Source organism: Dermacentor albipictus, chromosome 2 (assembly GCF_038994185.2).
Source record: "Dermacentor albipictus isolate Rhodes 1998 colony chromosome 2, USDA_Dalb.pri_finalv2, whole genome shotgun sequence".
Classification (NCBI taxonomy): Eukaryota; Metazoa; Arthropoda; class Arachnida; order Ixodida; family Ixodidae; genus Dermacentor; species Dermacentor albipictus.
Window position 1 is genome coordinate 153564602 of NC_091822.1, and position 24575 is coordinate 153589176.

The 24575-nt window shown below is 47.1% G+C and overlaps 1 protein-coding gene across 4 annotated transcripts in view; it reads right to left on the minus strand.

Annotated features, from left to right (window-relative positions):
* Positions 1 to 24575, minus strand: part of Rbp (RIM-binding protein) — a 471200-nt gene that overhangs the window by 131649 nt on the left and 314976 nt on the right. For all 4 annotated transcript variants that reach the window (XM_065430255.2, XM_065430253.2, XM_065430254.2 and 1 more), the window contains exon 6: positions 18108 to 18191. In XM_065430255.2, coding sequence (XP_065286327.1) covers positions 18108 to 18191 — 84 coding nt within the window. The remainder of the gene's footprint in view (positions 1 to 18107; positions 18192 to 24575) is intronic.

Genomic DNA, 24575 nt, shown 5'->3' on the forward strand with positions numbered 1-24575 from the left:
ACGGTTTTGGCACTTGGAACCTCCGAATTTATTTGATTGCACTGTGCCTTCCCTCGCGATTGGCATGGACGAGCTCAAGAGAATTATTTCCTTTTTCCAAACGCTGCAACTTAAATTACTAGTTGTGCAGGTAACGAAAGGGGCCGCGCGCTACTTGTGTGTGGTATCAGACCGTATTTAATGCAAGCCGCGGTCGTCGCGTGCGTCGGGAAGCGGCAGATCGGAAAGCAGCCGCTCGAGACGTGCGCGTTATGTTTGTTGTTTTCCCATGCTTTCTAAGTATCTAAGTGTGCAAGTATCGTAACTTGCAGTGGTAGCACTCTTGTAGAATAATATATGCACACAATCACAGGAACGTTACCTTTGCAAACATATTATTGGGAGTAATTTAATCCCCACAACAAATAGGCACACATACTGTTTCATTCATATGCGATGCAGATGGAAGCGGCGCCAAACAGACCAATGGCAATCACAACAGTCTTCTCAGCAATTAGCACCACCGGGACATGTGCTTTCCTACTGCAGCGACGCAGCTCTTGAGCAGCGGCAAGACACGTGTGAAACAGACTCCAGAACAAGCCTTTGTGAAGTGACGGAACCGTCAAGAAGCAGCCCAATGGATCTGCAGTCATCGAGTAGTATGACAACAGAAGTTCCTGCTGCCAGTGTGACTTATGTTGTAATTGAAATAAATGTGGCTAAATTTCTGAACATAGTGCGTACCTCTAACTCGACGTCGTCTACGATCTTGTCGGACACCTGTGACACGCACTTGGCTTTCACTATCACATCACCGTCCACAATTAGTTCAACGCCGTACACGTTCGGAAGCAGACGCTCCCCTATCGTGAGGTTGCCGCCACGAAAAAAAGCTGTCGGCGTCAGCAGCCTTCTTGAAACCGCACGGCAATCTTTGCATGGCTGTTGCGCAAGCAGGCGATCTGCCGCCGTCGAAAACGGAGCGCCGTGAGCACGAGCAGCGAAGAAAGGCGCGGACAACACAATGTAAACAAAGCGGAGACTGCGCCACGGCGCGACCGCCCGGCTTGACGCTTCCACATTGGGGGCGCTGTCAAGAGGCGCAGTAGCGCCGCCTGGCCATGGTTTTCTTGTCTATAGCAGCGCCTCTGAAGGCGGTCTCTGCCGCGGTACATTTTCACTGTGCAGTGAAGTTTGTTCGTTTAGTTTGGCGAGGGATTGCTCGAACAGACACCGTAGAATGCAAGGAGTGTCAGCATCCAAAGAGGAGAAGGGGGGTATTTGCGAAGACTACTACTGCTGCTGCTGCTGCTACTACTACTACTACTACTACTACTACTACTACTACTACTACTACTACTACTACTACTAATACTACTACTACTACTACTACTACTACTACTACTGCTACTACTACTACTACTACTACTACTACTACTACTACCACCACCACCATCAGCACCATTGCTACTGCTACTGCTACTACCTACCTACCTACCTACTTACCTACCTACTACTACTACTACTGCGACCCCTACTACTAAGAGGACGTCAACAACTTTGACCAGAACAACAATGACGACCAATACTATTACTACTACTACTTCAACGACAGAGACAAGAGTAACAACGAAAACGACGACGCCTACACTAGACACGCCATATAGAAAAAAAAAACGAAAAGGGAAATTGTTTCTCGACTTCAACTGCGGCCCCCGCGCTTCTCCGTAACGAGCAGGCTTTAAGCTAAAAAGGGATATTCGGGAGAACATTGCGGACGGCTCGAAGAAGGAGCGCGGAGGAAAAGCTGCACTTGTAGAGACCGCGGCTGGAATCGAATTTCACGACTTTCGCGTACACGGCGCGAGAGAAGAGGGAGGGCGATCGAAGCAGCCAGGATGCGAGGCAGCCGACGAGCCCCGGGGGAGGAGCGCCAGCGCCGAGCCCCGTCCGCATTTCCCAATTTGGCCCTGGCGTCGGCGTTCCGCTATTCGCGACTTCCGCGGCGCCGGCGGATGGGCCCCTGAGACGGTCACTTTAAATCTCGGCCGCCCATTGCCCCAGGCGTCGGAGTAGAGACAACCGAAGCGGGCTTGGCGAGCCGCGCTGTGAAGCCGAGAAGCTGGGGCCCCCACCCCTATCCCCTGTGCCCTTTTTCCTTCAATTCCCTATTTCACGCGCTTCCTTTCTTTTTTCTTTTTTTTCTATTACACCAACCGAATTTACGAAGGGAGACTATGATGACGAAAGTACAAAGGACAAATGAGTAAAGAAAATAGCCAATGACGGTGAGCGATAAAGAAAAGCTCACGTAAGAAACGAGACGAAAGGAAGATAATGATAAGAGTGAAATGACTGCGATCAACAGGTACAGGTATAACAATGAACGGGGACAGAAGGGAGGCCACGTTGAAAGGGATGACCGAGGGAGTAGTGCACACCGAAGACGGGAAATAAATGGATCAATGTCGGAAGAAATGGAAAAAGGAAGGAAGCAAAAGGGAGCAATGCGGCTGGAAAACAGCTTAGGCGTGTGATATATCCTGTCTCTAAATCAAACAGAAAGGGTAAAACGGGACGAATAAAGCAAAACAAAGGAGTAAATGAAGGGCAGCAAGGCTCTAGCGCAGTAGGGTACCGATTTAGCCGAAGAAAGAAAAACACCGGAAGACAAGATTCGGAAAAGGAAGTAGAATGAATCGCACGCATTTGACAACGATGACAGACAGAAAGAAGGTGACGATATCAGCAAAGGCCAGAATGTTGCAGAAAGTAGTGGAGGCGAAGACAAGAAACAATACACGGGTGTAAAAGAATGAAAGGGCTGCTCCAAAAAAAAAAAAACAGAATACGGTCCGGAAGAAGACTGAACGAAAGCGAAAGAAGAGGGTCTGAGAAAAAAGTTGCTGTGGCTTAGCTAAGGTTAAGCCCAGGATGCGAAGCATACTAGCCTTTATTTTAGTTGTTGAACCACTGTTTAGCCTGGTGAACTGCTGTTGCTTGGCTATATTTGGTTCGGCTAGACGAAGAAACAACTCATGCATTACTGCTTCGCCTTCAAGAGTGGAACGCGACAGCGTTCCCGTCGACCCGCCAAGGGGTGTAAGACAATGGGCTACAGAGCAGCGACTACGCGCCCCGCATTGGACGCGGTGAGCGTCGAGCAAAGCAGCGTTCGGCTCGGCAACGAAATGTGCGCCTGAGCAAGAGACGCACGCCTTAGAAACAGCTCGTTTCTAAGGCAACACCGCATTCACTAGAGGCGCTTTTGTACCGCTTTGAAGCATCGTACTCGTGGCTCAGTGGTAGCGTCTCCGTCCCACACTCCGGAGACCCTGGTTCGATTCCCACCCAGCCCGTCTTGCAAGAGTTGAGCCAAAGCCACTTCTCCTCTGTCGTGACATCACGGTGTCACGTGGTTTCAAGGCGACACCGCCGCGCCTGAGGAGCTGGGTTGAGCTCTCGTAATATGCTTCGCCTAAAAGCAAAAGAGGAGGAAAAAGGGATTGACAGCTAGCAGAGAGATATAGGATCGCGTGAAAGGAGTAAAAGAGGAACAAAAAAAACAAGGAAGGCAAGAAGGCAGAAAGAAAAAAAAAGGAGGAAGCAGGAATAAAAAATAAGCAAGAAATTAATTTTTTTTTCTCTCCAGGGCACGAACGGATTTCGAAGCGCTTTTTGGACAAGATCTTGTTCGAGTCCGAAGAACCAAGGCAGAGAAGCGCGTAGGCAGAACACGTAGGAGCTAAACAAAGGGTGGGAGAGAGCGAAACGGCAAATGCGTATAGATATCCAGGGTACAAAAGAAAAACTGCGCCGGAAGCACGGACAGACGGAAGAAACACAGTACGGTCGCCCGTCTTGTGTTTCTTCCGTCTGTCCGTGTTTTCAGCGCTGTTTTTATACCACGGATGCATACCAACGAGCTCGCCTTCAGACCCTTTCAAGTCATCGTAAATATATCTTACATTTACGAATTCCGTATTCTCGGCTTCCGGCCACCAGTCTAACCCACGATGTCTCGCCCAATCACCGAAGCAGTCTACTGGTCCGAAAATATTAGAGGCCGCCATGCCGCTACGGCCTGCTGCTCACCACCGCATCAGCTGGCAGCGAATATCTTCGTCATGGCCGTACGATACAACAAGGCCGAACCAGCGGCGCTTCGTCAGTATCCAGCGGCTGAAGTTGCTGCTGAAGCGTCTGTATCCAGCGGCTGAAGTTGCTGCTGAAGCGTCAGTATCCAGCGGCTGAAGTTGCTGCTGAAGCGTCAATATCCAGCGGCTGAAGTTGGTGCAGAGGCAACCAAAATCTTAGCAGTGGCCGTATGCCATTCTTGCGCCGTGAAATCGCCACGCCAAGAAAAGTGGGGGACACGCGACCAATGAATACCAGAAAAGAACTATTGTTCGCGGCCGCCACGCCTATGCCAATTCAGTCGTTACGTTCAAAAAATCGAGTGAAACATTATACGGAGTCCGGCACTTCCCTCACCGCTTTACATTCGCCGTACTGGGAGAGAAGCGCGCGGTCTGGCATGGTGCATGGCACGGGTCTGGCACGGCGTCAGCGCGATTGTTCGCTGGCCATAAAAGCGAGGCCCTCCCGTTGCCTAGGCAACCTGCACGCGTCGGGGTGGGTATAGGAGGTATTGAGCATAGACAATAGTACGCGGTAGAAGCAGCAGTACGATCGAGGCTTAATTGGAGAGGCTTGACTCGGTCCACCGTGGAGCTAATGCAGCTGCTGGTCCACGCCATGCCACTTGCGATGGTGCGGTAAAAATGGTGCTTGAAGTCTTAGTTTCTTTCTTGAAAGCCCGAGCAACCATACTGGCGCAAAGCGGGCGTAGTTTTAACGTATTTTCGCTGAAATGTAGCAAGATGTAGCAGGGTTCAGCTCTCGGCACAGTTCACCGCAATTGGCGCCACGGTACCATCACTGAATTAATATGAAAAGAATAAAATGGAAGGAAAGTATGCAATAAAAACTAAAATAACAAGGGATGGATGGAAGGTAGACGAGGACGAATGAAATAATAAAAAAGTGAACGTAGGAAGAAAGAAAAGAAGACTAACAAGAATGATGCCAGTCGTATATTTCTGCATTAAGGCATATCCCAATGTGAATACGAATACGGGTTTTGTATTACAACAGAAAAGACAGAATGATACGCAAAGTGTGCGTGCGTCTGACAATGCTGCTTCGTCGCCTTCTGGTGTTTTTTTTTTTTTTCCTTTCTTCATTCACTGCTTCTGGTCCAAACGTGCAGGGCGGGTAATGCGAGACGCGGATTTCTTGCGCCCTCGGTCTGCGGCTTTTTCTTCCGCCTACTCGTAATGGAAAGGACCTTCGAGTGGGACCGGCGCGTCTTGCTGTCCTTACCCCAGCATCGTCTCACTATTGTATTTCGCACGGCGTCGTCAAAACAATTTCCGGCCTGGCATAGCAACATCCCTGCAAGAAGCCACAATGAATGACCCGTTTCCAATTTCGGCATGCTAGGCCACGGTTAAGAACCTCACGCATTGAATGCGAGGGTATGATTTCGTAATGCACAAAAGAACAGAAGAAAAAAATAAGGCCGACGTTCGCCGACTTTGTCTTCGATCCTGTGTTGCTTTCGCTGTTTAGGGTCAAAGAAGAAACAAAGCAAAACCGTTTCTTTTGTCCTGCTTTTCTCCTGCCGTGCTGCACAAAGCGAACAAAGTCAAGTCAGTGTTCGACGCAGAATAATTACCTAGACGCCCTAATGAAACGCGTCTTGCAAGGTATCATTTCTGAGCACAAAAGACCGAGTACTACGCTGCAATGCACTGATGATATCGAGGATGAAAAGATCTCCCAGCCGCGCATCCAGCACCTCCCTTCTTGTGAGTGTGTTTTGTGCTTTCGTAGACATTTTGCGCCACGTTTACTTCTGATAATTTTTGCAGGAAGGTACGCACAAGAACAGCACGGTATTCACGGTACGAGTGACACTGGCACGAAATTCGAACGATAGATGTTGCGATTGACAAAAAAAAAAACGTAGTGTACGCTTCAGGCACCACAGGCGCTGACGTCATGAGATCAGTACACGCACGTGTAAGAAATATTTCAGGTGTCGGTGCCGCAGCACATCAACAGTGGGCCAACATACCCGAGCGCACAGCAAAGCATCGCCCTCTATCTCTGTTTCAGAGTCTGTATATATATATATCGATCTCTATCTCTGTTTCAGAATCTCTATCTCTTTAAGAGTCTGTTTCATATGCAGCGACTAAACGAAGAAGCGTCGTTGCTTCCGCGCAATTTGCAGAACGATTTTCGTAGACAGCGCTCAGACACGTCGGCGACGGCGCGATTCCCGTCAGAGAGAAACTCGCGTCGTGTGAGACGGCTCGCCGCGCATACAAACGCATCCACTGCCCGGAGCCATCGTTCCGGAGCTAACGTGTCAACGGCTCGCTCGTGGTTGACCTCGGTCAAGTTTTCAGTGCGCAGACATTTGCAAGAGGCCACATCTGCGGCTAAACATACAATCAACGTCTTATATACCGTCATCTTGAATGAATGGCATGTTCGGCTCCAATTTGCATGAACACTAACGGGAGGAGCCCGTGAGGCAAGAGGTGCGCTCTTTTGTAGACGGGTTTTACTGTGTTTGCAAGGTATGGCCCAGAAGTACGTAGCACATTGGGCTAGTCGGTGAAGGTCTTCGTAGCAACAACTTTCATCGCCAGGGACAAGCCACCAACGACTTACACATCTGTCGACGCACTCCGGGTGCATGTTCGCGATATATACAGAGTTCCTGACCACCATCTCGCTCGCTTGCCTGAGAAAATACTCAAAGCAGCGCTTTCCAGATCAGTCGCGGCTAACCAGCACTCTTTGTCACTGAGATACTCGCCCGCGACATGAACGCCATCTCCTCTGTGGTGGTTGAAAAAGCCTCCTGTGTACCTTGCTGTTCCAGGAATTGCGAAGAAGGCTAGCTGTCCTCCACGGTTCTCAAGCAAATCCCAGTGAAGCTTTCGCATACTTCGTACGCTAACCGAATCCATGTCTACGCGAATGGTTCTGTTTTCGGAAAGTTCGACGGGCGTCTTTGTCATCCCAACGCAACAAGTCGTCATGAAGTTTGACTTCACACGTCATGACAATTACGGGCTCCACGCTCGCCGCTTTTCGTGCTGCTGTGAAATAAATTGATAAAGAACTACCTTGCAAATGGGCAATATTTTTTTACTTTAAAGCATCCCTTAAAAGGGTGCGAATCTTGCGACGCGGAAACTACGACCAACAAGTGTCACAAATCAATGAAATTTGCCATTGCGTTTTTGAACGAGCAAGTTAGGGATGGGTGTTCGTGGTTTGTGGTGGTCCGAGATGGCGCCCCTCGATGGGTTGAGTGCCTGCTGGCAACGCGAAGGAAGAGCCAGGTTCTGATGGAGGACAGTGCCCATTTCCGCAGCAATACGTCCGACCGGGCTGCACCAGGACCACTACCCCGTCTCATCCCGAGCACCCGTTTTTAAGGGATCGGTCTCGCCAGGTCAAATAACTACGAGAAAGATGCACACATTCCTTGACTGCACCTGCTTTCACCCTCCCCTACGAGGGCGACACTCATTCCGTCAAACCCCGCAAGTGTTTCGAATTTTTCGCTGCCGGTTTCCACCCGTTATGCCACCGGTTTCCACCCATTTTCACCCGTTGACCAAACAGTTACCGGTTTGTGGTCCGATTGCGCTGCCCGACGTGGCCAGGCTGGAGGACCGACATTCCTTATGCCCTGATCAAGAGTATACGCGGAAAGAGAGCTTCGCCACCTCGTGCGCACCATCACGCTGAGTCACTGGAATACTTCGCAGAAACCTAAACGTCAGTTACAGAGCCTCGACCCATCACTAGATCTGCAGTTACCAACGAACTTTTCACGATGTGATGCAACAATGCTGTGTCGGCTGTGGGTAGTAGCCTTTAATCATTCGTACAACTACCGCGTTGGAATGGCTGACTCGCCCATGCACGCTAAAGTGCAGATGTGAGTAGACCACATGTCCTCTCCCGTGCCACTGTTCTGGCTTCGATAAACATCGCCAGACTCTCCAGTGTGCCCTGAACAGACTCCACGATCGGTAATTACCACAAGCAAAGGTACTTGGCGCCTGGCCTCAGAGCTCATCAGCCTAGAAAGTCAGCGAACTTGCCGCAATTTCCTTCTTTCCTTCCTTCCTCTCTCTCCCTGTGATCTTTGCTTTCCCCTTTCCCATTCCCCCGGTGCAGGGTAGCCAACCGGACGTTATTCTGGTTAACCTCCCTGCCTTCTTCTTTTCTCTTTCCTCCTCCTCCGAGCTCTCCTTCAATGTCAGAATGGGGCAAACTTGAGTGCCCGACGTCATATGCACTGCACATGGCTTAGTGCGTGTGAAAGTGTGATCGAGACTCGTGTCTTTTTTCTCAGTCTTACTTTTACTTCCCCTCCCCCTCCCCAGATGTAGGATAGCAGACTGGACAAAGCCTAGTTAACCTCTCTGCCTTTCCTTCCTTCATTCTCTCGCTCTGTCTGGTCACGGTCTTTCACCATAGCCTTGAACGTTGGAACACGGTCGTATAAACAGCGCAAACCGCTGTCGTGCGTGTTCCTCTGGCTGCGTTTATCCAAATTTGCGCTGAACATCCCCTTCGCTTGAGACCATTACAAACTCTCCTAATTTTGCGTTCTCCCTGAGCTACGTTATCATTGTTCTGTCGCACCCCTTTATTCACCATGCAGCAGTGAAGTATTTTCTCCGTTGCTCCACTCCAAATTTAGATCACTTTGCTTCACCGAGCTTGCTGCCATGCGTTGTAGATCAGGTGACAGTCATTTAACATAACTTTGCCATGGAGCGCTGTTATTTAACACTCTCCAGCCATCGTTCGTGTCAGTGCACTTTGAAAAGCTGTCGTCGTTTCCGAAAGGCGCGACCATCTTGCTTTCACATAAGTGGGGGAGGGTGTGTGGAGACTGGCGCAATAAGATCTATTTCACCGCTTTTTCCGACGGCAATATTCTTCGAAGATGCTGTAGCCGGCTAGCCCTAGCAATAACCGTAACCGCAATGGTCGCCGCCTCCACGGCTGTTTTATTAGAAATGCGCGTAGAGGGCCACAAAAGCAGAGAAAGACGACTTTGCAGAGGGGAGAGGGAAAGGGAGGGGGGTATGCGCCTGCGATCGATGACTAGCCCTGCGGCCGACAACATCGACGCTTCAAGCAAATTGCGAATGATCCGGAAGTTCTCGCACGCCTTTTTCCAATATGGCAGTGGCAGCGAATAATAATAATAAGAAGAATAAAAAACACTGAGACACGAGACGGTGACACGGAAAACAATTCTTGCCGATTACAGCGGCCGGAGAAAACGTCGCCGAGAGTCCAAGAGTCGTCAACTGGGAAAGATGCCAGCAGGCGGAAGTGTTGTGACATATTGCTCTCCCCTGAGTATCTGTTCTTTAATTTTCGTTTTTCTTTTTCTATCGACCCTCAGGCACTCAGGGCCGCTACCCTCCTTCGCCGCACGACGGAAGAAGCGGTGATAACCTTCGCACTCCCGCGCATTGGAACGACCTTTCGATTCCTCCTGGGAAGACGATTCACAAACAGGTCGTTGAATATTCTTGTTGTCATTACGTGTGTGTCTTCACTGCCATTTATTTTCAAGTCTTTGCGCACCTAACTTCAATGCGCCGGCACGGTTTCCTTTTTAATGCGAAGGCGTTTTATGCCCTATCAAGCTCAATATCCAGCGTCCGTTGTTATCACCGGATGTACCAAAACCCACGTGACCAAGTGGTGACGTCACGTTCCCGGCGCTGGACCTACTTCGGCCCGCACTGTGAAATCCCACGGTGAACAGCTACGGCGTCGGAGAGACGCCGTGGCCAACTCCCAAAATTGAATTATGAGAGATTAAAGCAGATTAAGGTGGATTAATGTTGGTACAATTAGAGCAAAGTGGATTAAGGTGAAGTTTTTAATTTAAAGTGATAATGCAGACAAGTCCTCATGCTTTCGCATTCAAATCACGTAGAAAATACTGAAGTGACTGCGAATTTTCTTTTCCTTACATTGCGCTAGCGACCTCCTTCCTGTACTTAAGACATTTACTGAAGATTCTCTTCAGTAAAAACTTTCGGGCTTTTCTGTAAACAGGTCTCTTAATGCAACTTCTGTGCTAATTTTCTCTCGCTCAGCTAACACATTCATAATAGACACGCTTTCTTTCAATTTTGACACATTTTCAAGTAATATTGCCGATATTTCTACATATTGTAATCGGTTTTGCGCCTTTGTAAATGAGTGCATAAAGCGTTTTGTCCCATGTCTCTTAAAGAAAGGTCAAATCCTTTGGATTTCTCGGTACGCACTGCAGATAAGCATACCTTTAAAGCGCTTAAAGAACAAAAAAAGGTATTGGAAGCCATTTTGATGATCTAAGTCTGACAATTTCTCAACTTTCTTCCGAATTAAAAAGTAATGTTTCTAGAGATAAACAACGCCACTTCGGTGAGAAACTTTCAAATTTTATTCCGTCATCTCCCGAGAAGCGCTGGAGGCTTATGTCACCCAGTAAACCATTGAATGATGTTTTCGTGAATAACGGTGTTACAACTAATGATAATTTTTTGACAGCGAAGGCGTTTAACCAACACTTCAGGCCTGAATTTACACACGACAATGGTTCTTCGCCGTGCTTTCAAAATTCAAATCCCCCCTCCCCCCCCCCCCCCCACCAGCTGCTACTATTAATGAGAACGGAATACTTAATGTGCTCCTCAATCTTGATGTTAAGAAATCACCTGGTGCAGATGGCTTGCCAAGTGAGTTCTTAAAGCGATATGCGCAATGTATTTCTAAGTATCCGTATGTACTTTTTTCTAGACCACCTGCTGAGGGCGATATAACCTGGTCGAACGGAGAACGACAACAGTCAAACCGCTTCATACGAATGTAGATAAGCAACAAATTTCGAACTGCCGTTCCATCTCTCTGATTTCACCATCAGGCAAAGTCCTCGAGCATGTCATACATAAGCACATTTCCGAAGTCCTTGCAAAGTACAAGGTGTCATCATGCAGTCAGCACGGCTTCAGAAAAGGTTTTTATACATGCATCCATCTGGTAACTACTATGACATGATTTTTCTCAGCCTGTAAATTCAGGTAAGCAGGTTGACGCTCTCTTCGTGGACTTTGCCAAAGCCTTTGACAAGGTTTCCCACAAACGCAACTCCACAAACTTCGTGTCACACAGGGTCATACCAAAATTGTAATTAGCTACCTGCGTATCTCTATAACCGGCAACAATATGTTTCATTTAGTGACCGTTGCTCAGCGAGGCTTTCTGTGAACTCTGGCGTTCCTCGGGCTTATGTTCTCTGATCACTTTTGTTTCTACTGTTTGTTAACGATATCATTGACGACATTGCGGTGCAAATTAATTTGTATGCAGATGATGGTCTTATGTATTCAGAAACACGAAGTGTAAATGATCAGCTACACCCAAATAAGGCCTTTGGAGATGTTGTAAACTGGTTCAATGAATGGCAAATGACTATCAACTGATAAAATAGTTTTTACGAAAGTCTCTTGCGAGCCCACTCATCAACCCGTCCAGTATTGTGCTCATAACGTCCTGCTATGTGAGGTTAATTACATAAAATATCTTGGTATTTGTCTTTCCAATGATCTCAGGTGGCAGCAACACATCAATTCTGTGTGTAATTCAGCCAATCAAAACCTTTTCTTCCTCAGACCGGCTTTGAGGCTGACCACTCCTGAGGTTCGCGTGCTTGCCTTTAATGCAACTCTACAGCCTATATTGGATTACACTTTCACATTCTGGCATCCTTTTACTAAAAAAGACATTGATAAAATAGAAGGTACTCAAAATCGGGCAGTTCGGTATATGTATAATAGCTTTGGACACACGTCGATTACAGCTTTGCAAAACAGAGCCAACCTGCTAACCATGACTCAAAGGAATCAAGTTTCAAAATTCAAATTTATCTTTCAATTAATCAAGGTGCATTACAGCCTAGAAATTTCCGAGTTACTTCAAACGACCTGACATAAGCATAGTGGAATTCATACGATTTCACAAGTGCACGACTTCATACCCTGGACCCTACTTTACAACTCCGTATTCCGCCCGAGATTCCACGACGCGACTGTACCCTTCTAGTTCGCAAAGAGCAGTCCTCTCAGCCACCCTAGACAAACTGGACAAGCGCCCACTGTCGGAAAACAAGATCCTTGGACACTGGCCTACGCGAACATCAGCGCGATCGGCTATGAAGGCGCTGCTGCGGTATTTAAAAGACACTGGACTTTCTGACAGATTGTGACTTCACTGTGTGACTCAGGATTGTACGGTGCACTGCATCACAGTAGGAACGCCTTTGCGGGCTGCGTGACAGTGCCCACAGAAACAGTTTGTGTGTACGTGCGTGTGTGTGTAGTTTCTTTTTCTTTAATCCTTCTCCCTCTCACCTATCGCATCCCCTTTCCCCTCCACCAGTACAGGGTAGCCAACCGGAGACAATCTCTGGTTAACCTCCCTGTCTTTCCTTTGCCTTCCTCTCTCTCTCTCTCTCTCCGAGTTACTTCTTCAACAGGCTATACTACAAGGAGCCACAGCGAAAACACCCGTGCACTTATATTTAGGTACACGTTAAAGAACCCCAGGTGGTCTAAATTTCCGGAGTCCACTATGGCGTGCCTCATAATCAGAAAGTGATTTTGGCCCGTAAAACCCCATAATTTAATTTTAAATGCCGTCGATGGGGATGCGAAATGTCTTATTGTTGTGCCCATTCTTAGCACGATACCGTTGTTGAGCATTACGATTTCGCACTCTTCGACGCTGATCGTATCCCCGCTGCCCTACGGGAGTCCTAGCTTTGCGTGGACCACTCGTAGCGGTCTTGCAATGAACAAAGTGAGGCAGGTCTCTCTTTTATGCATGAAGTTTGGTGACGTTAGCCACTGATTCGTATGCTGCTGTTGCCCCTTTCCCACCGGAGCAGCTTATGCCACCGTAATCTTTACCGGGAAACACAAGCGGAAAGAAGGAACGTGCCTTGGAGTGTTCAAGGGCGCCTTATAATTCATCATGCGGTTTAGACGCTTGTTCTGTGCTTTCTTTACTGGAATGGATACTGAGCTGTCCGTTGCATGCCGGATTCCAAAGGAGATATGTACTTTTCTGGGAGTCAATTTTATTTTGCTGATGGACACGAAAAATCCCGACCAACTAGAGGCTAACGATTCGCTGTAGAAAAGCTGCCGTCACTGAATTTGCATAACCCTCCGCATAAAAAGTATATGCTGTGCACGAACTTATACCCGTGTCACACGGGCACATTTGGAAGGCCTTTCAGTCGACGGCCTTCGAAACGCCAGAACTCTTTCGACTCAAAGGAGTTGTCGCGCTGCTACACGGCACTTTTGAAAGGCCGTTGATTGGCTCCGGCGTTTCTCGCCAAATTGTGTGGCGTTGCGTATCTTTATTTTCGCTTTCATGTCACAAAAAGTTAAACAACATTAAAACCACTTAAAAGCACTATAATTTATTTTATGTTTGTTTATACATTAAAACAATTGTTTATACATTGCCTTACATGTATGTTTAGTTTTTAAGTTGTTGAGTAGCGAAACTGCGGCAACGTTCGCGTCGCTGCACGTTGCTGTTGTCGAGAGTGTGTGTAGTTCGCGCATATCAAGTGGCAAAAATAATTTATTGAATAATTGATAACACTCATATATAGTATTTTTAGAGCATTTTGGTTTGATTTGTTCTTTCTAACCGTGAGTTGGAGCACACTGTGAACGAGAGGGCATGTTCGCGCTGTTTCCGTTTCCGTTGCTCAAAGGCCATCGAGATTTCGATAGAGTTGTGAGGTGCTCCGTTGACTCGATAGACTATTGACTCGGCGGCCGTCGAAACCGCCCGTGTAGGAGCTCGAACTTGACCTTTGAGTCAACTGACTATTGGTTGGAAGGCCTTCCAAACGCCCGTGTGACACGGGTATTAAACGGAGCAAGAAAGCCAACGCGAACGCCTAAAGCGTACCGCCTTGCTATGCGTACATTCACACTGCGAAAGATCGCTGGCTGCGCTCAAGCGTTGTAGGCGGCGCCACGGTCAAGGAGGGAGCGTGAAAAAGGGAGAAAACGAGAAGGAGTGAAGGCGGAGGAGGAGAGTGCCGCTACTTTACGAAGTTTCAGGGGCTTTGCGCACTGCAATGACGCATTACATGAAACGCAAGCGAGTGCACCGTCATTTAGTTTATTACAGCGAAGCCGTATATGGCTAGCCGATTCGTCCGTCCGTCCGTATGTAGCCTGTGCGCCGAAAAATCCTCCGGCGAAGCCCCGTGCGCATGCACGAAAAAAAAATGAAAAAGGGAGATGCGCGATTGGCTGCGCCAGTAGTGACGTCATTGCTCGCCGTCGCAGCCGAGCGCATGCGCAGCAGTTTCTCTTCGGCTCCGAAATCGGTAGGTCACGCGTCAGACGCGTTTCTTAGGAGTAGGCAGCTTTCGATGAGCAACGCCGCGAGCAGAACCGCGAACGAGCTCGTCTACGCCGTGCCGATGCTGAAGCACGGACACAAGAGCAGGCTCGTGCAGCTGAGCGCAAGCAGCAAATGCGTACCGCAGATCTGGCAGCTTACCAAGCCATCGTTTATTGAACCATCGGGATTAACCCAATAATAAACACTGGGGCACTACGATTCAGCTTCGCTGGTTAGCCGACTGTACGGAGTGCTTGAGCGCTGATTTTTAGCAAGCATGCAGTAAGTCTTTATAACACATTCCGTCGAGCTGACGCGCAACTTCCTATCATTGGCAATGATTCGCCTTTGGGGACAAACTACCTTTTTTTTTTCTCTGTCTCTCTCCGTAAGTGCTGCAAAATGTAGTGCATCCTTATTACCAGTGAATTTGGTATTTCTCTACTTCAGTTCGAGCACAATGTTACAGCGCGTTGTAAAGCGAACATTTTCTTTGACTAGCCACTACTGACGCAATTACATGCTTCACGTGCCCACATTATAGCACATACATACGGGCCGGAACATATAGCTAGCTTCGTTTCCCACAGATACTGATATGTTAGCAGGAACTGCACAATTTATTTGCTTCCTAGTATTTCGCAGAGAGCAATTTCTTCATTTGCCTGATGTTCACTTTTTACTATTACAATTTCCTACTCCAACCAACTTTACATTCCCTGCAAAATATACAGGTCCCTTTATGTATCATACGTGAAGGACGTCTGACATTACCGTATATGTGCAATGTGTAATTTGTCGGAAACAAATTAGTCTACGAAAAGGAAACGAGAAAGGTAACGTCGTTGTGATTTATTTCTCCATAAGAAAGAAGAAGGCACAAAAAAATATATTCCGTTTATCTTTACCTGCTCCTTCAGGACATGACGCTCAAAACATTAGTGAACGCAAAATTTCTTCCAGGTGAACATTTTCGTGTTTTTTTAGGTTACTGGGAGCGAATACCTATTCGGTAAGTAATAAGCTATTTTCCAGACTCAGTGGTAAAGGACAAAACGGCGGAATTGGACACGCTTCATTTATCAGCATTACGCGAGAGAGCAATCTTGCGGAGTAGGTCCGTTTTCGAACTGGTCCATACGATTCGAGAATGGACACACAAATGCGACAGACGATACTTGTAAAACGAATACAGAGAGAAAGAGAAAGGATGACGGTAAGCAATAGGTCACAAAATTGACAGGAGGAAAAAAAAACACTTCCGGAAGGTTCCGTACAACGACGACGTTTGTGCGTCGATTAGGTTGCTCAATGTTAAAGTTAGCGGCCGTCCGCGAGGCAAGGACAGAAAGAAAGAAATTGAAGAAAAAAAAAACAACCCCGTCGTTGACGGTTGGACGGTGATATTGACTTTAAGAGAGCGGTCAAGTCATGAAAGATTCATAGCACTCTCCACGGCAGAAGCAGAACACGAAATAAAAGCAGAGGCGAATTTCGACGAGTTACTTTCTCTGCACCGGGAGAAGAGACGATGGCGAAGTTCTGATATTCTTTCTTCTCCACGCTTCTTCCTTTCGCGGTGAAAGGAATAACAGGTTAGGCTGGCGTGTGCAGAACGCCTTGGTGCAATTTTTCGGGAAGAACTGCGAACTTTCCTAGTTGGCCCATAAGAAGCAAGATACTTCCGAGTAGAATCTTCGATTCTTCTTCAGAAAGAATAGAACAATGTTTGGGGCCAAGCTAGGCGCATTGGCGAGTGAGTTGCGGCGTAAGAAAGAGACAGACGGAAAAATCACTTCACCATACTTAGCTTTACCTCCCGTTTGTCTATACGTGTCACGTCGCGGAGCCTTTTATTGTAAGACGTGACGTCAGCTGTGGGCGTCTCAAAGCCGTCGATTCGTTCTCTCGACGGACGCCTCATTGCAGCGATGGGACTGGCATGCAGAATAACTTATGAGCGAGTTGGCCGCGTCAAAAGAAAAGAAAAAATACAATTCGGGCGTATACTTGAAGTTTCGAGAATCGCTTGTGCCATATAGGACAAATTAACTCATTGAGCTATATTACTCGCAGAGTTGGAGATCTTTTACTTCCCCCAAGAAATAAGTATGCATAGATGGCTGATTAATGAATTTTTCCCAATAAACTTTCCAACTAATTCTCTGATAGTGCAAATTGCGATGATTCACGAAAGGAATCAAGTAATTTGACAAGGCACGTCCAATTGGAGTGAATTTCGAAACTAGCGCCAGTTTTGAACTTGCGGCAAAAGCGCACTGTTGTAACACTTATATATAAATTTTTAAAGAAAATGCCTTTTTACGCATGGAAGCTCAAAAATAACTGGAGCACCCTGAAAATCATCTGGCCAGGCAACTTTTAGCACACGACTAACAGCCCTGCATTCAAGGGCTCTGTTGAAACTCTCTTGTCAGTGCTAAGTTTTATTGCATCATGTTTTAACGAAAGTCCATTGCCATAGCCCATATCACACCGAAGTCATCGTCATTATTTTAGCACCTATGTATTCTACTCCTCTTACAGCGGAAGTTTTTAGGCCCTTTTACAGCCATATCTCACCTACCATGATGAGTTCATTGTGCACGTCACCCACAACACATCGTCAACATTACCTACTGTCATGGCGCTCTTTGGCCAAACCTGGCCCTTGCGCCATTAAACACCACACATCATCATCAAAAATAACTGGAGCACCAATGCATTTCGCCGCACACTTCGGGAGCAAGTATCTCGACGCTGGCGTCCTCCTCAGAATTTGTGCCAAACGGGTATGCTTTGCTGAGTCACCGGCTACAGTCTTTAAAATTCCAATACGTGCAGTAAGATATTTAGTTCAGCGAAGTTTCAGTAGTTATCCTATTAGTGAATTTCAGTTTCGCGCGCAACAAAATGCCCGGCTTCCAAAGTAATCCACCGCAAGGAGTTGAATTGTGACCCATGCGACGAGCGAGCTTAAACATTCTGTTACACAATAAAAGAAAGAAAGAACGAAAGAAAGAAAGGAAGAAAGGAAGGAAGGAAGGAAGGAAGGAAGGAAGGAAGGAAGGAAGAAAGAAAGAAAGAAAGAAAGAAAGAAAGAAAGAAAGAAAGAAAGAAAGAAAGAAAGAAAGAAAGAAAGAAAGAAAGAAAGAAAGAAAGAAAGAAAGAAAGGAAGACCAATTATACGTATAGTTTCTCTTCGCCTGGGCAAACGGTATAGTACCAGCGTGTCTTGGCCTAGAAGAAAGCTTTCTCTGCAAACATGCTTTGCGAATTCGAACCCGCATTACAAATCATGTCGATGGCACTGAACTTGCCTCGAGATGACAGGTACGGAAGAGCGCCTTCCGTGCTGCTCTGACAGTGTTAGGCGGGGGAGCAATGCAAAAAAAAAAAAAGAAAAAGAGAAACGCCCGTGTACCACACATTGCGTGCCTTTTAATGAACCCCAGGTGGTCAGCATTAACCCGGACAAATTGGACTGACAGCGGACGACCGTTCCTTAGCATAAATAGAGCATTTCCGATCTACACACGCGACAGCTCGGTGATGAAAGTGTGCAGGTTACTCACCAGGTCGGCGCTGATTTCGCAGCGGTCATCCAGCTCCTTCTGCAGCTGGGTTAGCTGGGATTCCTGCTCCTTAAGACGGTCCTCCTGTGCGCGTTGCAAAAGAGAAGAAACGAGAAGAAATTTAAGCCCTGAAGTAAGCGGCTGAGTATTTGCGCGAGCGTACTATATATACATAGCATTTACGGGGAGGAAGACGCGTTAAACACTTTTCTTTTTTCGCGACATCAATGCACCACGTCTGCATTACGGCAACATTACGTCTTTCTCTCGCGGCGCCATCGTGAATCGCCTTGTTCACTTATCAGTCACTTTCTATCGTATGTAAAATAATTCATACGTGTCTATCAAGTTAGTGGGAAGGCGAAGTTGTTCCGTATTATCCCCACAGTTCATTGTGGGCAGTGCCATTCACGCATGCACTGTTAATGTTTCTAATAAATAAATAAATAAATAAATAAATAAATAAATAAATAAATAAATAAATAAATAAATGAATGAATAAATAAATAAATAAATAAATAGATAAATAAATAAATAAATAAATAAATAAATAAGCGTGAATCCGATTCACAACGGCGCTAGTACGAACGAGAGAAAAGGTGCCCGGCAATAATATCAGTGCCGGGAGTGGCTAGGATTACAAAATCTAAGAATAGACGCAGCCGAAAGACTAAATGAACGAACTCAGCGACACCCGGCCGCCACCTTGTTTCAAGTGAGCCGCTCTTAAAAATCCATCAATCCTCGCATCCAGAGACCAACAAACGCTTCGTCTTCTAAACCTATCCGACATTTTTTTTTCTTTTTTAACGTTTCGCGCGACATGCTTGCCATTCCTAATTCAAGCGATGCACGTCTTCAACGTTCAACCACGCTGCGGCATTTACAAGGGGTTCCTGCATTGTAGAGCTCGGCTCCAGTGTTCCGAAGTCAGAGAATTATCGCTACCGTACGCAGGACGCACTGTAAAATAATTTATGCGATTTAAGTGAACAAGCGTTTAAGCTTTATAGCATTTAATAAACGTTATAGCATTTAAGTGAATTGGTATATAGACCGACTTACACAGGTATTCCCTGTTAAGTGGAGACATTATTTTACAAGGCGTGGCGAAAGGGTGCGGCCATTACTTACAAAATGATTCAGCGGGGAAAAAAAACCGGCGATTCGTGCAACTGAATCAGCTTCCAACGGCGACCGTAAAGAAATAAATGGCACAGTCAATCGCGGCTCTGCTGGTGTTACTTTTCCTTTTTTTTTCGGCGTTGAAAGGCCCTCACGCGGCTTTGTCGAAGCCTTTGTGTGAAGGCGAAGACAAATGATACGAAATAAAAACAAGATTAAGGAAGTAAATCTAGTTGGCAAACGCAGTCATCAATCAAACGCGGAGGAAAATGACCCGTTCCTATACAGAAGGTCTTCACTGCCGGTCAGGTCTTGTACGTGATGCGACCCGCAAGCCTCTTAAGAGGAGCCACTTGTGGAGCGTTCTAATAGCGGAAAATGTACGAAACGTCCCTAACAAAAAAGAAGACGCAGTAAATGCACGTAAAAGCATAGATAAACGTGATCATCTTTACGTCATTATTACGCGTAGGAGTATGTAGCAGTATAACCATCGTTATCTGCTGAAGCACGGTTCCTATAGCTTGTCCTTTTGTGTTTCGGTTTCTATCCGAGCGGGTAGTTAATGCGGCCATAATTCATAAACTGGGCGAGCCGTGTAACTCAAAGGCACAAGTTAGCCAACAGAAGTTGCCCATAGACATGGGCAGACATTTCTTGCGTGATCTAAGCTACGACATACCACAACGCCCAGACAAAGAAGAACAAAAGCCCACGTGGGAGACGCTATAGACTGGGTGTAAGCGTACACCAGCTAGGCCTAAAAAAATGGGAGAAGATGCACAACCGGTAAAAGGGCATGACAGAGCACAACGACTCGAAAAGGGCGCGGAAGACTGGACCATAAGCACGGGCGCAACTTCAACAAATCGACGCTTCCGGAATGGGGTAGCAACCGACTGCACGTCGGTGTCATGGGACCCACGCTGCAGACATCGCGTCACGGCAGCGAGCGGCACTTACGGCCGTTGTGGAGGCCGCCACCGTGCAAAACCAACACGAACCGCATGTGCACATTTTAACCAATAAGCTAGGCCGCACGCAGGACCCATGCAGCCTATATGCATCTGCAACTATGCCTATAAACCGCGATGCACTTCGTACCACTTCTGTGAACGTCGATCGTTATCTGTTTCTTTATCTATCTGTTGTTCTAACAATGTTGCAATGAGCAATACCACGGTTGCTCTCCGATAACGTCTATGTCTAATGCAAGCCTTTTGAGTATAATAGTTCTCAGCTGCTGGCATTCATTCATTCATTCATTCATTCATTCATTCATTCATTCATTCATTCATTCATTCATTCATTCATTCATTCATTCATTCATTCCACCACTCGCTCATTCCTAAATTTCTTGCCTCTTTTCCTTTCTTTTTTTGTTTCCCTCTTTCTTTAATGCAACATACTCTATAGAGCGATTGTACTTATATTGAAAATGTCTTTCCCAATCTTCCTCATCTCTCAAGTCCTTTCCGGGGACAAAGCAGGACGGAATGAACAGCTCTGACTCTTGCATTCCATTCAGCATGTCATTTTTCCCTCTTTTGACAACGAACGCCTCTTTCGCCGCTGCTAGCGGTTCGACAGAGCACTGTCTCGACTATACCCAGCGGAGAACGCCTCTTCTGGTCTATATTTTACTTGCCTCTTCTCTTAGCGTCGTCCTCGTACTTTCTTTTCCTTTTTTTTTTCAGGAAGCTCCATTTTGCGCATGGAGGCCTAGCTCTGTGGTTTTGCGAGCACGTTACTGAATCAGTTCGCTAAGGAGAAGTTGAAGTGATGCATCCAAGGGCACCTACCAAGAAATTAAACCTCTCATACTCTTCGAAGGGGAAGCTCTTCGATTATGCTTCGGGCTACCTAGATTTGTTGCCAACGCTGTTCTGTATCAGGAAGCTCATACACCCACCCTAGATTGCAGATTACGCGTGCTTACCGTTCAGCCATTTTTTAAAGATTAATGACTTTTTAAAAAGACATAAGCAATATGTATTTATCACTGAACTGTCCGAGTTTTTTCAAGTACCATGGTCGAGATTACACAGTCCTCAGATAATATTTGTGCGAGCACAGTTACAGAAATTGGATGTGTCCATACGCCAATTTTGCCATTAAAATGATGCCTTACTAGACCTCCAAATTCAGTTCGAGGACATATTTCCAAATCGTGCTAGACTATTACCAAGCAGACATCTAATTAATATCTTACGCGGCCGCCTACACCGGCTAACCATTGACAATGTAATAGCTACTAACGCTTCTGTGTGCAACGAGAAGGCAGGAGTGGGGATCTTCTCTGAATCTCTTGAATGGTCTTACTCCCTTCCCCTTCCCGACTTCACATCTATATTTCAAGCAGAATTATTAGCGGTTATATCAGCATTACGAAAACTCGCCCGAAACGACCCATTAGTTGTTATCGTGACCGACTCGCTATCTGTATGCACAGCACTTACTGCATCTTTAAATTCAAGAAATAAACGAACGTTTCCTTCGACTGTATCTCCATGATTACGGAAAGTATGTTTGCTTTGGGTACCGGGACATCGTGGGTTGCACGTGAATGAAATGGCTGATTCGCTCACACGAGCATCCCTGAATGGCCCTATCATATCTGTTTTGCTGACATCACCTTATGTCACCGCGGCTAGGTGCAGAAATGTCTCTATTTCGCACGCCATTGGAAGAGCGGTCCAACCCAGACGACGCACCGACAGAACCACTGAACTACACTGAATCTCTACAATATTACAGAGATAGCAGGAGACACTTCCCTCCACCACATAATTCCCTCAACCGAGAAGATGTCGTCGCGTGGCGACAGCTTCAAACTAATTCATTTTAATGCCTCTCTTATCTTCACCTCTTCCACCCCACACAATATTCCTCACACTGTCCTCATTGTGGAGCGAAGCCCACAGTATATCATTGCACCTGGGAGTGTCTACACCCTCCGGGTTACTCCCCTATTCCTTCACCTTCACTTTCCTCCTGCGAGAGTGTGCTGATCAGCTCAGATCCGCAAGAGCGGCGACGGCTGATCCGGCGGGCACGCGGAGTGGCGCGAGCCAATGGGGCCCTTGAACTAAGGGTTCCACCCTACGGGGAAGTCACCCCATCTCATTACAAAATTACAAATAAATGTTCTCTCTCTCTCTCTCTCTCTCTCTTTCGCAAAACTCTGCAATATCCATGCAGACACTGTCTTCTGAATCCCACCATCTTGGCTTCCAATGGACTAATAATTGGTGTCCATCAAGGCAACTGGAAGTTTCTTTTACAAAATTGGGATGCCGTATACCGCCTCTAAATTTTTATCTCCAAAGGTCTGGTCTCGCTATGTCCCGCCAATGTTCTTCTTGCAGTGCACTTGAATTTATCGAACCTTACTTTCTCTCGTGCCGCCGCTAAGACAACTAAAGCTCTTACAAAGCTCATTTCGTAAACCTAGGCTATCGCTCACCTCACCAACCATTATTTCTTTTGGGTCGACTTCACTGGGATCCAGCTACAGTGATGCTTTTCTTGCATTTTACAATTTTATGAGAGAGACAAAAAGGTTACCTTGTTGAATTTCTAAAATCATCAATTATTTATACTATTTCATTTCTTTACGTTAACTTCCTGTATCAAAATTCTTAACAATATCTTCACTGCACTTCTAAATGACGGTTCTTTAGTCCCACGCTCCACTGTTCCAATCTAGTTTTGCTTTAATTCTAACAATACGGAAAGCCGCCTGCTTCTTGGCCAATCCCCCATAGTGGCTATGCGCCAGTGTTTGGGAAACGAAACGAAACGAAACAAGAACAGCGATGTCTGCTTGTGGGTCTTCCTTAACAGTGATAGAGTTTAAGGGCCAATTTCCTTACTGTATATTGGCCGTGCGTCGAAAGTTTCGATGGGCAACAGTTGCGTGTCGTATAAGAAGTAGGTTTATTCCCTCACAAAAGATTTTCACCCTCAGTGCGCCTGTCCGCTCGCAGCTCCTTCTCCTAGTACCACGGGCGGCAAGTGAACAACCATAAATTACTTTTCATTCGTTTGGCTTGTGACGCACAAGCCCGTGTCGCAGGACGTGCAAGCTGCTTCTACTGCTACGAAAACAATGTCACACAGGCAACACGCACACGAGACGATGACGAACAGCCCTATTCGCTGCGTGTTTGGCGTCGGGGACGACAAACTAGTGCCCCATTACTTCGTACAGTTGAAGTATCTTGCTCCGCGCTTTGACAGAGCTTGTACCATAACGATAAAAAAAAATATTTCAGAATGGTTAATTAATAGCCTAGACAGAAGTACTTCAGTGCCGCAAACCCATGATTTCAGCAGGCCAGCGTCATCGCCAACATAACGCTCTCTCCACTTGCCCCCGTCTAACCTCCACAAGCGAAATTCCTTCCCTGCTTTCTCCCATACCGGAGCTAGAGGATCGCGTGACGCATACGTTACGGGTCAGGCCTTCTTTTTTTTTTTCTCGCCTTTTTGCTGCGCGGCGCACTTCCTCTGACGGTCTCTCGCGTGAGCTGTTGCATTTGTCATGTTTCGCGCAGCGCACGATTTTGCGCGCTCTGCACGATAACACCTAACCAGCGGTTGAAGTGAGTGCTGAGCATGGTCGCGCGCGGCAACCCACAGTTTCGCTCTCTGCGCGCGTGAGTGCACGTCACGGGGACAAGCAGACGAAACAGAAGTACGCCTCTCTTGCTACGGGGCGAAGTAAAATAAAGACGCGCAGACATTCGGTCTGCAGGTTTTATTATTATTGCGATAGCAATTAAATGGACACTCCCGGCGCTGAATAGTGCCATCGCATTCAGCCATTGGCGGCGCCATTGCCATCGTCGTGACGTTCCGTATAAAGTCCAAGGGCTATTACACCATCACCGCAGGCCCTACGCTGCATGTGTGAGCGACGCGTGCGAGGGGAGCTGACGGTCGCGGCTCAGCCTCGCTCGCGCGAAAGGGAGGAAAGCGGGGAAGAAGCGCACCGTCTTCCCTCGCGCGAGAGGCAACCAACCTTTCGATGTGCCGGGGGGAGGGGAGGGAGGGGGGCGGCGTTCTGCTCCGGCTGCAACTGCGTGTGTGGCGACTGCGTGCGACCGCGCGGCCGTATCTAGAGAGCGATGTGCGTTGGGGGACAGAAGAGAGTTTTAGCCCAGCGGGTTTACGGCCAGCGGAGCGGAGCGGTCTCCACCGTTGCGCCAGCGGAGCGGCTCGCGAAAAAAGAGTTTTAGCCCAGCGGATCACCCGCTCGAGCGGGGTAAAGAGCGGGGCGCTCTGCTTCCCCACCTAGTGGTTCGAATAGGAGTTACTGAGAAATGAAATTTAATTACG